The 12,857-nt window shown below is 35.8% G+C and overlaps 1 protein-coding gene across 3 annotated transcripts in view; it reads right to left on the bottom strand.

The window, feature by feature from the left end:
- Positions 1-12,857, bottom strand: part of PTPN12 (protein tyrosine phosphatase, non-receptor type 12) — a 70,617-nt gene that overhangs the window by 13,726 nt on the left and 44,034 nt on the right. For all 3 annotated transcript variants that reach the window (XM_027679428.1, XM_027679426.1, XM_027679425.1), the window contains exons 9-12: positions 12,527-12,593; positions 11,861-11,938; positions 11,672-11,770; positions 3,235-3,320 (exon numbers count right to left, since the gene is read on the bottom strand). In XM_027679428.1, the coding sequence (XP_027535229.1) occupies positions 3,235-3,320; positions 11,672-11,770; positions 11,861-11,938; positions 12,527-12,593 (330 nt within the window). The remainder of the gene's footprint in view (positions 1-3,234; positions 3,321-11,671; positions 11,771-11,860; positions 11,939-12,526; positions 12,594-12,857) is intronic.

The raw sequence follows: 12,857 nt of genomic DNA, 5'->3' as shown, positions 1-12,857 counted from the left end.
AAAATTTACCAAGGCTTTTTGGTTTCTTAATTGTGGCACACAAATTACAGACAGCTAACTAAGATGGAACACCAATCAATCTTAGCTTTGCAGAGGATGCAGAGACAGTTTGCAGGGCTTGATATGAAACAGAATAACACTTAACCCTGGAAATGTGTTTACTGTCATTAGACTGAAGTCCAAACTAATCTGATGAGAAGTTAAACTGCTACATATTTCACCTTTTCTCCTTCAGACAGTAGCATGTAGCTCTTCATTACACTGCATACAAAAAAGCTGTTACCTCATCTTTGCTTTCTGTGAGTTTATGTCTGAGTTTCTGCTTTTATTTTGAACTGCATTTGAACTTGAAAATAAACTTTGAAAATAAAGAACCTTTTGTAACCAAGCCTGATTAAAATAAATCACCTCTTCTTCCAAATACTTCAGAATTAACTACTAAATACACAAATATTTCAAGGACTAATATTTAAAGATATTAAGATACTCTTCCTGCCTTCATCTGAAAGTAGTTAAACATGTCTAAGAAAGAACACTTGCATCTCCTCAAGTCCTCCAATGAAATTTAACAATTCAAGGTGACTTTCACTAGAAGTGATCATGAACTGCAAAGCCAAGCAATTTCTAGAATAAGATGCTGATGTGTGCACTCATGAGTTGCTCTTGTTTACCTCTGTAATAATCAAGGGATAATATTAGAATTTTTTTATGTTGACATCAAATGGAGAGAGACATTAGGCTAAACGACTAAGCTCATATATTGTACAGCAAATATTAATTACATGAAAGTATTACAAGGTGATAATATATTGGAAGGCGATACAATTCCAAAACCTCTGCAAAACAAATACAGCTAGATGCTTCATGGTGAGCTAAGTAAATAAAATATCAATTTAATATCGATTTACTATCAGTAAAGGTACTTGTAAGTTCCAAGAAGAGACAGGCATAAAAGCAGCCTAGAAGTTATACTTTGTAGCACTCCTTCCCCAATACACGGTCAGGCCAACACAAGTACTAAAAGGATTAATTATCCCTCTCTGAGTAAGCTTCCTATCTTACATGGTAAAAGTCTTTAGTGACATCTCATCCTTGCTTAGCACAAACACTTTAAGAGGAAGAGATCCACAAGTTTAAAGAAGATACAGAGACAACGTCACGATAACGTCACAATAATGTCACGAACCAGAGAAGAGACAGGTAAGAAAGCCACCTTCACAGAAAAATTCTACCCCCTACTGAGAGGTTGGCCAGTGAAAAGGGCTGTAGAGGAGATGTCACCCTCTCATCCAGCAAAGAGTCTTTGGGCTGTCAGAAAACAACTGACAGGCATCCTAAGCTTTACTGCGTAAGCAAACATGGCTTTGGTCTGGTAGCACTATGGCAGACAAGCACCCTGAGGTCAAGAGATGTAAACCAACTTTCCTCCTGCTCAGTCAGGATCATCTCAGGCAGGTTCACCTGGAACCAAGCTGGCCCACAGTACTCTGCACTATTAGTCACTGCAGCCCTTTTTGCTTTAGAAAACAAAGCAACTGCTAAGTCTTCCCTTAAAAAAATGCAAGTTGCTTTACTAATTACACGATCTAGAGCCAACTACAACACAGAATATAAAGAACTAAAAAGCCTTATTTCTTTTCAAAAGTAGTAGCTTTAGCAACTTGCTTGTAACCTCTGTAGAGACAGCGCATGCACAACTCGAGCACGCATTTGGTTGGCAACCTAAAAATGTTCCCTTCTCCATACAGGGATTAGATTAGAATCTTTCATGGATTCTTCTCTCCCATCCTCCCCAGGAAAAGGATGTCAACCTATGCCAGAACATCCACAATACACAAAACCTGGCTCTATGTCCTGACTGAATCAGGCTGCAGATTTGTAAAGTTACCTCCCTCATCAAGAAAAAAACCATGCTATTAGTGGGTATTCTGAGCAGATGTGACTAATAGTAAATTAAGTCTTTCCTCAGAAGCATCTTCCATGAGGGGTGTAATTAATTGTTTTTCAAAAATAATCTCTATTTTAGAAAGACAACAGCTTTGCTAAAAGCTTCCATTTATTCACCTCTAAGGAACCAATCTGCCTGCCAGTGCTGGCAGATGGGAAATTATGAATTTATGGAAACAGGTCCAAAAAAGACTAGGATTTTAAGGAGAGATTAAAAGATTTTAACTTAATGCAGCAAGTAAAGAACAATGCAATACAGATAAGACAGATGTGTGCTAAAACATGAATTATGCATATATTATTATTACATGAATATATAAAATTATAAAAAGCAATGTGCACCTAAGATTATTTCAAGGAACATTAATAAGGAAATTACCTATTGAACAGAAATCATAATTCTAATTTCAGTGACTAAGTTTCAAGAAGAGCTTGGAACTCATCATGAACACAGCTCATCTGTCACCATCTTAATCTACATGATTGAATACATTCACATTACCATCAATCTAAATAATGTAAAAAATATATTACCTACATAGCACAAACTGTGTCATTTGGTTGTAAAAAGCCCCAACTCATTTCCATGTCTCTTTCTTTTTTTATTTTATAGCAATAAAACTTTCCTTATGACTAATTATTATGCAAGAAAATTAACTGGCTGGTGGTTTCTTATGTCATTCTACAACTTTAGGAAACCCAAGTGCTTACCTTATGTCTATCTAACTACAGGCCATGTAGCACAGGCAAGACCACCTGCCAAGGTCCTATAAGCCTTCCACAAACTAGCTAGGGGACTTGGACACTTAGTTCAGGAGAGTTGCTTATTTAGCTCTCTTAACACTCAGGTTGGGTACCCATTTTAGGCTGATGAATCTGTCGGTTCAGATTTACTTTTGGCTTTTTTAAAGTTAAGTCTATGCATTTTAAGAGCTAGAAAAGATTTTCTTTTTCCTCTTGTATGAAAAGATTGGTGAGACCAATTTTTCTTCTCAAGAAGAACAGCATTCTGCTGGCATACTCTAATCAAAAGCAGTACTTATCTACTCACAGATAGTCATTGCAAGATTGAGATATTCAAACACAGACTTCTCAAAGATATTAAAGGTTATATTTAGAGTTAATTACAACATTTCTATCTGCATTATGTACATTTCTATTTATAAATAGAAAAAAATGTATTTTCTTAAGTCTTTTTAGTATCAGTAGCTTTATTATACTTTACATTAATGAAACATGTCAATCTTTCAGTCTTTCAGCTAAAAAACTATTAACATAGTTAAGTACCTGCGGGTCCGTGGAGGTTTTGGTGGAGGAGAATCCTGTTTCTCAGCATCTGAAGAACTGACAGCATTCTCTGTATTGTTTTCATCCTGATTAAAAGAAAAAGGGTTTTTTTTTACTCATGGCTGTAAAGCTGATACATACAATATTTGAACTGTGAGATTCAAAGATTCATAACAATACTTGACAATAATATATAACAACACAACCTATTTTTGTCTATCATATAGAGATCAGTTTCAAAACTCTAGTCTAAGTGCAAAATATTATTCTTTATCTTGTGTATCCAACTTCAGATTTTTCTGACTAAAGATTTTGTTCTGCTTGTAATTGAATAACCCATTACAGAAAATTCTCAAAAGCTGATCTTTCAGGTTAGTAGTGAGCAAGCTTTGTTACATGCTCCCAATTATTCATACTGAAAGCATTTATTTTCCAGTCTAATTATTTTCACTTTTACAATCACTCCATTGGAGATAAGGCTAATCTACATTCTAGTAAGAAAATGAGTATTTCAGCTACTGTAAAGTGACAAGTGGGTAAGATCTAATGCATGGATCTAAAACACTTTGAAATCATCTCCCATTTGTGTACAATGAAGTTTAATTTACTCAGCAAAGCATGAAGATTTTAATTTTGCTTTAGGAGAACCATAAATATAAGATATATTTTATACACGTATTTATTTATAAATACATGTATCCATACACACTTCTATCTATATACATATAAAATGTTGTTGTGGGTTAGCCCTGGTAGGCAGCTAAGCCCCACAAAGCCATTCACACACTCATTTCTCCACCCCACCCTGGAGATATATGTGCCACAGCCAAAGACACAACAAAACCAAAGAAGACCTTAGTGTTATCTTAATTTAATGCCTATTTTACCTAAAGGCTTTTCTTGCAGGAATTCTCTTTCAAAAAGTAATTTTAAAAAAGAACAACAAACATCCCAAATCAATGTAATACGTTGCAAAGCACAATACCAGGTTCATGCAATAGAGTCTGCCATCTGCCAGGCTACCTGCTCAGACTGGTGACAGAGACTGACCTTCTTCAATCTTACAAAACAAAAAGGGAATTCCCTGTTAATTTCCGCTTCAAATGTGATAGTTGGATTTCAATTCAGTGAGCAATTTCTGCTTTGGAAGACAAACTACAACTAAGTTATCTCAACAGCTAACTAACCTCACTTAAATTTAGATTAATTATTTTTAAGTTTTTAATTTCTATTGCTAGTCTTAAAAGTTACCATACCACTGTTGGCTACTGTGAAGAGTCTATTAGCAAATTCTATTCCTCAATGTACTAAGTGGAGCTTTACCTGCAAAGAAAAAAATTAAATCTTTTGATCTTTCTTACTGTTTTTCACCAACCTCCCCCCTTAACTTGCTGTCAAATACAATATTGCACAAGTACTCCAGCAGAAATACCCTATTGTTCCTTAATAAATGAATTGTGTTAGCCCTTTCAGAGAAATTGCACAGGGAGTTCATTGTCCTGCTGACCACTAGCTGTAACTATCGAGGTTTTTTTGGAGTAAGATTCAATTAGCAGATAAAAGCCACTCACTCACATTTAAATGAACACAACTGGAGCTCCCACTACTGTCAATCAAGGTTGGTTGGTTTTCATAGAATCATAGCAGTTTGGTTTGTGTTGGGAGGGACCTTTAAAGGCCATGTAATCCAACCCCCCCTGCAATGAGTAGGGACATCTTCAATGAGATCAAGTTGCTCAGAGCCCTCTACAACCTGACCCTGATTGTTGCCAGGGCTGGGGTATCTACAGCCTCCCTGGGCAACCTGCTCCAGTGTTTCATCACACTCATCATAAAACATTTCTTCCTTCCATATAGCCTTGCTTCAGCTCCACAGCACATCAAAGTTTCATAAGGCAGACAGATACTAGAAAGAGTGAGACTTCACAAGAGTTCCTCCCCTTGACCATCAACTTCTCCATCCTACATCTGATCAGAAAAGTCTCCCACTTCAGTTCCACCAGCACAGATTTCTTATTTATGCACTCAGTTTTCCAAAGGGTATTGGCAAGGGAAAGGGTGTGCCTGTTGGCTGTGGTGCAGACTAACTTGTCCAGAAAACAAACCAGCAGCTGCATCCCTGTCCTCCTGTGTTTGTAAAGTGAAGTGTTTGTGAACAGAATGTTTCCTGAGATATGCTTTTCTCACAGGCAGAAGAAAAAGCTTATTAAGGAAGCTAACATATGTCAAAGCTTTTTAAAACTCCATGTATACAGTAAGAAGCTGTTTCTAGTTGAGATAGCAAGAAGTACCTGAAGAGGCATTGCCATTTTTGCCTCTGGTAATAAAAGGTATGGATACACCTTACAGAAATGTGTATAAACTCAAATATCCAAGGCACATACACAAACATAGAGCTCACAAAAACAATTCAAACCCCCAAACAAACAAAAAAACAACAGAAAACCTACACACAAAATGGTACTTTAAAATTTAACCCCAGAAAAGTCAGTGGTCACCCCAACTTTGTACACTGGGAAAGCTTCAGGCAGATAGGTGTTGAGAAGTTTTCATCTGTGCGTTAGGTTAAACTCCATACCCATTCTCTGTTTTAGTTACGTTAAATGAGGAGCAAGAATGTTACAGGAATTACTGTCACCAAAAAAAAGAGGTACTTCACTACTCTTGTCTTCATTAGCTCAATGGATTGACGACTTGTTTACTTTTAGATAAGTAGGTGAAAGATTTTTACTTCAAAGGTTGAAGATGATAAAAGTTTAAAGCAGTAAGCAAATGCACTAACATACACAGGAAAGAAGAGAGTACTCATATATCAGTGCTGCTGTTACTACTGGCTCTCTTCTTGTTTTTGTCCAAAGAAATGCTGCTGGCTGAACTCTTAGAGCAAGGCTCTTACTTGTTCCCAGTTCTATGTCACAAGAAATAGGGAATAACTGGTATTTTGGGCACCCTTGAGTGATATCAACTCACAGATTTCCCTGTTGTATATCAAAAGAAGTGAAAAGGCAAACAGGCAGAAAAACTAGCACAGAGCAGAAAAGAGGAAGATCAACCTTAAAAGTGAATATAGGGTATCTCATTGGAATGACCACATCTGTTGAGAAGAGCAGATGGCAGTATTAAGAAAAAGCCTTCCACAGCCTTCCTAATCACAGCTTATCGACATCAGTCAACACCCTCCTGCTTCTCTAGACAGATGTTGCACTCTCAGGCAGAATACAGTTTTTAGAAGTATCAGCTTAGACAAACCAGGACAACATACGTAGTGCACACATAATTTTTTTAAAAATGGATTAACAAATGTGCAATTCAGTGAAATAAGTGTTCAGTGCAGCACTCTGCTTTCTTACAGAAGATACTCATCCTACCCTAGCAGACTTCTCACTACAACAGAAGCATCAACAATAGATGGGTAAACAAAAGAAAAAGATCTTTCCCCAACCTTTGTGCATATATGCATCAAATGCTCAACAGTGCAAGAGTTTCAATATCCTTGCTGAGGGAGCAGCTACTCAGATCAATGTTCAGAGTTAAGAATTTATAGGTGTTCTATTAAATCACACATATATAGAAACGTGTGCATAACTACGTATGAAAGACTACATTAACAAATGGAAAGACCATAAGTCAAATATTTAGAAATGTAGATTACATCTAGTCTACTACAATGCAAGAGCAACCCATGTTCCTGTAGTAATGCAGAGAAACAAGGAATTCTCATGGCAGATGCAGTGTCTGAATTCAATTTGCTGAAGTGACCTAAACTGTGTTATCATCTCCCAAGGGTGGGTCTTTCCCCCTATGGCTGAATCACCAAAGACAGCTGTCACTAACTTCGAGCAAATAGAGGATCACAGTCTTAGACTGAGATTTCACACACACTGCCTGCAATGCAAAACCTTTTGCCCAGGAATTGCAACGTATAATTTTCTTTTGGAACTCACAGTGGAAATATTTAATGTCATTCAGAAGCTTTCTGTACTGATAAAATACTGGCAAATTTACTGCAAAGACTCCTCCAGAAGTAATCCCTTAAAAGGAATTGAGGCATTCCTTTTGCTCTTATAATAAAGCATCATGGGAATCACTTAGAATCAGTAGATAAAATGAGAAATATTTCAGACTGAAACGATACACTCAAGTGACTCAGATTAAATAAAACATTCAAAGCACAGGCAACAAGATAAATGTCACTGAAGACATATATGATTTTTTAGAATGCTATGATGGCAAAAAGTATCTTTGCAAGCTGCAAAGCAGCAAAGAGAATATGAACAGCAAGGTCTTTTCATTTACAGTTTCTAAACCGCTAGTTTCAAATGTCAACATTGTTCTTATAGCAGCTGATTCCTCCATGACTTCTAAAAGTGCAATCAACCACAGCAACAGAACTCTGTCTCTTCTACAGCAAGAAATGCAAGAGACACTGGAGAGTATCAGCAATGAGAGATTTTGGAGAAAGTGTTTATTTAACACAAGTTTCTACTTGTGGATAAGGGTAAAACAAAGACTTGCAGTACTGTAACATGTTTGTTACTGTCAAGAGACAAAATTTAATAATAAGTATTTTTGAAGGGATAGTGAACTTGGTTGTTTGTTTTTTAATCAATTTTCCTTTTCCTACATCCAATCAGAACATCCAACTTGATGGAATTCTATCTGATTCAGACTTTCCAAGACAGCTATGGCTCGCTCCAGATCATGAAGAAGGTTCTCAAATAACTCATAAAATATTTTACTGACACAAATCTGACTGATATCTTATCAGATGATCAAGACTAATCAGCTCACATATGTTTCAAAGCTTCCAAACACAACACCAAGTGTTATATTTTCACAGCAGTACTAACAAAACCAATGATGGCAAAAAGCACAGTTACTGACTTCAAATACATGACAATATGATCAAAAATTTCAGTGTGAAGGGGGCTGAGTCCAAGACTGTTCCAATTTAATTGTTTGGAAATTTAAGAGTACTACTAAGGGGAGGGGGGCGGATAGTTCTAATTATCAAATTTAGCATCTGAATTATTTTCTTATCAGAGAAAAATTGCTCCTGAGTAGCAATTCTTCACTCTGAAATTTGGCTACTGGGGGGACTGTTGAAAGTACTGGTATCTGAGCAGAGCTTTTCTCATTTCATTTCATTTCCATACTTAGTATTATTTTAAGTACATTTGTAGTTCTATACATTACAATATGTATAACTATATGATAAGAATATACAATTACTATAGTATATCATATATGCATTCTCTACATGGTTTTGAATCTGTCTATCAAATCCTAACAGAAATTCTAACCCTGTAAGTCTCTTTTCAAACACTGCATGTCTTGTTGTTGACTTTTTACGTTATTGTTTCCAGCAGGGCAAAGCTGGCAAGTTCACAGGAACACACATTCAGGATTGTGTCTGAGCTACTTCCCTACGAATACTGTACTTGCTGCCAATCAGATTAACTTTTTACTGTGATGTTACTGGCAAGCCCTGCTTACAAAGGCCTCGGTAACTCAATTCATTCCAAACACTGCTTGAAATGAGAACAGCAATTGGACAACAAAACCATGAAACCAAACCCTACAGAGCACTCCAGCTCTTCAGAGTATTATCAAAATAGAATAAATGAAACACTTCCTCTTCAGCCCTGTAGTATCTCCTATTTAACTAACAGTAATATATCCAAAGTAAGCACATTATTTTATTTGGAATTGTTTCCACTGGACATAATTAAAATCCTTCACATGTTCAAGATTTCACAGTTACTGTAGCATCTGCAGGCAGAGTAAGATCTGTGAAGGAACCTTAGAATATTACATTGTATTTAATGAAGTTATTTGAAAAATTCCTGCATCAGAATTAGCTTTTAAACTAAGATACATCCCAGAATGCTTGTTTGCTTTTTAAGAGAAAACAAACTAGAAAATTTCCAGGGAACATCAGACATTATATACAATAAATACTACATAACACCCTTGGAGGAAAAAAAGGACCTTTTCAGAATAGCAAAAACACTGTCTCAAGTGAGTCTGAGTTTTAAGAATCAGGTTAAAGCTATCAAAAAAACATTAAATGGGATATGCGAGGTAGAAGACTTTCCTACACCAGTTAATTCCCTGAAGGCAAATTTCTGAACAAATGGACAATAGCAAATTAAAGTACCAAATTTTTAGATACAAAAACTTTTCATCTATGAGACCTTTTTCACATCAAGCTTTCTGCAGAAATATTCAAAGCTCCATCCAAAGAACAACCTTTGATGTTTGTCCAGTTTTTTAATGTTTGAATTCTGTAATATACTTTTGAGATAAGCAGACTTGACCTGCAGACAGTATTCCAGTTGCAAGGTACCCACACAATGACATTATGTTCCCTGCTCTTATTAGTTTCCAAATAACTGCTAAAACTCTATTTCCTCTTCAACTTTCTGATTATAAACCATGATTATATCCAAGAAAACTCAAAACTCAAACTCCATCCCTACCTACTCAGAGTTGGGATTTCTCCCTGTCTCACCTCCATGTACATTACCCATCTGTCATCTATTTGCTCTTGTTTTATCACTCAGATAGCAAATCTCTCAAGCTCTGCTACAGAAAGCACTTGCCTTTGTTACAGAAACAGTATCAGCGTGTTGTGCCACTGCCTTACTCATGTTCTGGAATACATAAATAAGTAATATAGTATATATAGTAATAGGTAAATAAAAGACCTTTTGTGATTCTATATAAGAGCACAGACACAGGTCAAATGACAGTCAAATAACCAGAAGATACAGTAGACTGATCTACCTATTATTTTATGACCAAAACTCAAGTACCTAGAAATCACTTATGTACAAAGCTAATAAATCTGCACATTCCAAACCCTGTCATGCTCATTCCTCAGGAAAAAAAAATCACATATCAGCTTAATCAAACTCATAACTAATAAAAGCAGCATGCCCTATTGATATTTCATTTAGTCCACAAGTTTCTCGTCATGACTTAAGATTCCAGAAGTGTTGTATGAACTGATATAAATTCTTAGGAGTTAAGAGAAGGGTGTATGCCTTTTTTTCCAAGAATGAAAAACATTACAGACTTCCTAGAAAGCATAGTATAGAACAGCTAAACCCCTAAAATTAAAGCAATGCTTGTTAATAAAAGCAGATTTAAAATTGCTTCCAGATATTTCACAGGGTCCTGTGAAATTTCACTCATACTCCCTTTAGAGACCCGAGGAATCTACAACAATTAGGTACTGAAGGGACAGATAGAATCACTGAATAAACAAAACACAGTCAGGGATGAAGGATGATACAGAGTTCTGGACTGTGGGAGAGAAAGAACATATCGATCCAAAAAAGCCACTTTTCATATAGTGCCCAGTAGCAGACAAGAAGACATACCTAAACATGAAATTGGGAAAAAACCTAAAGGAGACATGAAATTTAAAGCTGAAGTACAGAAAGACATAAAAATCCTCAAATACTGTGATTACAAATGAAAACCACTATTTTTTCCACTCTTTTTTCTCCTTCATTAAAAGGATAGAGCATGAAGCTTCCAGAAAAAGGCATTTTAAACTCATTTTTCCTTCCCCCAACCTATTCCAGTGCAAACAGCACTTCAACAGTACTTAGTAAGATCATTCACTGCCAGTCCTGCTCAACTCTGTCAAGACTGTTGGGCCAAGTCAAGGCAGATGCAAAGCCATTTATTATCCAAGTCTCAGGTGAAGAATCTGATTAACACCTATTTCCTGCTTTAAAATTGGGCCCAACACCACACTGTGGGGAAGGAAGAAAAAACTTCAGTAAAGGTTTTCCCCTTTAGGGAGTTTAAGCTAACCACAGATCAGACAGAATTCACCGATATACACACTGTGTTAATTTATTTTTATTTGTATACAAACATATGGATATATATTTGTATACAAATATATGTATATGTAGGCTGGAGTTTTACTTTTCCCTTGCTCTTCATCACACTGTTTAAAAAGCAATTTGCAGAAGGTCAGCCTTTCCACAAAATTTCATTTGCTGCCAATATATCAGAATTGGGCTAAATACTGACAATTCAAGCAATAGATCAGCTGACAACTACTGTCACCTCACCAAGGTAAGGGCACATTTCACAATTCAATATTGAGTTAAGAGTCCTCCATTTCATCCAGACTATAATTCTTTCCATTTCTTCCCCCACTGCAAATGCATTTGGTGTGTATTGTAAATGTTCTTATAATTACCTGACTTAACTTTTACAACCAAGTCCTCAGTGTAAATTGAGTATAGACCAGCTGTCCCTGCTCAGCAAAAACCATTTGCAGTTCAAACAAGTTCTCTATGTGCTTTAACACCACTGAACACTTATCTTTAAAAACTAGACTTCACAGGAAAATCTTGATCAGAAGGTAACAGCTACAGCTGATTGAAATTCATATGGGAAAGACACATACCACTCCATCTGCAATCTTCCAGTCTGCACAACTTTCATATTTTTGCAGTTGCTTTTCAAATAGTTGTGCTATGGCTCGATGGACAAGTTCATACTGCTCCTACAATAGATTACCAGAAAAAAATTAGTGCATAAGATCTTAACAAAGAATAATGATATATTATCACATGCATTTTAAAACAAACTATACCTTTGTCTGCACTGCAGAATGCCTTTGTGTCCTCATTTCCTGTATTAAATTAAATACATTGAATTCTTCAGGTATTTTCTGAAATACAGAAGCAAGTCAATTAGATTAACATAACTGTTTGTCAGAAAAACAATACAAAAGCTGTTAGACATCCAAAAATAAGTCTCACTTTTGTAGTTAAAGCTAATCTATTCTCTCCACACTGCAACTATTAATTTTTTTTTTAAAGCAACTCCAAATTGACATTTGATTTAGACCAGAGGAGAGCATTTCAAATATTTTCAAAATAAGACATTCAAAGTCATTAATATGATGCTTCATAATCTAAAAATCCCAGAATGAAGTTATCCCTTCATATTTGAAATATCAGTCTTTAGGAGCTGCAAGATTAATCAGAGAGACTAAGAAAGTTGAATTCGAAACATCACTTTATATTGAAATATATTTTTTAAAACTTGGAATTTTATAGTGACCTTTTTAGATAAAAACTCACTGTTAAAGGAAAGTAAGTTAATACTAAAGCATGAATGCAATGAAACTGAACATCCAACCTGTCGAGGGAGTTCCAGAATGTCTTAAACATTTCACTATTTTAGAACACTTGGAAGCTCAATCAATCACAGTTGTGCAATTACAGAATGCCACAAAACTTTTAAGATTCCTTACCCCAGCTTTAAGCAAATTCCATGTATAATCTATGGCACAGATGGCTCCCGTTCTTCCACACCCTGCACTATGAACATAAACAGTTATGTGTTAAAAATTATTTTAGTTTGTTAAAAACACACTGTAAGCTTTACATTTCCAAAGTTCACATAAAAAAAAAAATTATCCAAATCCCTCAACTATCATTTTAAGCTCACTCAACCTGACACTATGGTGTGTCTTAAAAACAAACAAACAAAAAAAAAAATCAGCAGCACAAAATGCAAAATGGAGCATCGAAGTTTTTAATGCAAGTTTTTCATAACCATTTGGAACAGCAGTCAAGAAAGAT

This window comes from Neopelma chrysocephalum, unplaced genomic scaffold, assembly GCF_003984885.1.
Source record: "Neopelma chrysocephalum unplaced genomic scaffold, ASM398488v2 Primary Assembly neopelma1_45, whole genome shotgun sequence".
Lineage (NCBI taxonomy): Eukaryota > Metazoa > Chordata > Aves > Passeriformes > Pipridae > Neopelma > Neopelma chrysocephalum.
Note: the sequence above shows the minus strand (reverse complement) of the source record. Positions and strands in the feature narration are given on the sequence as shown.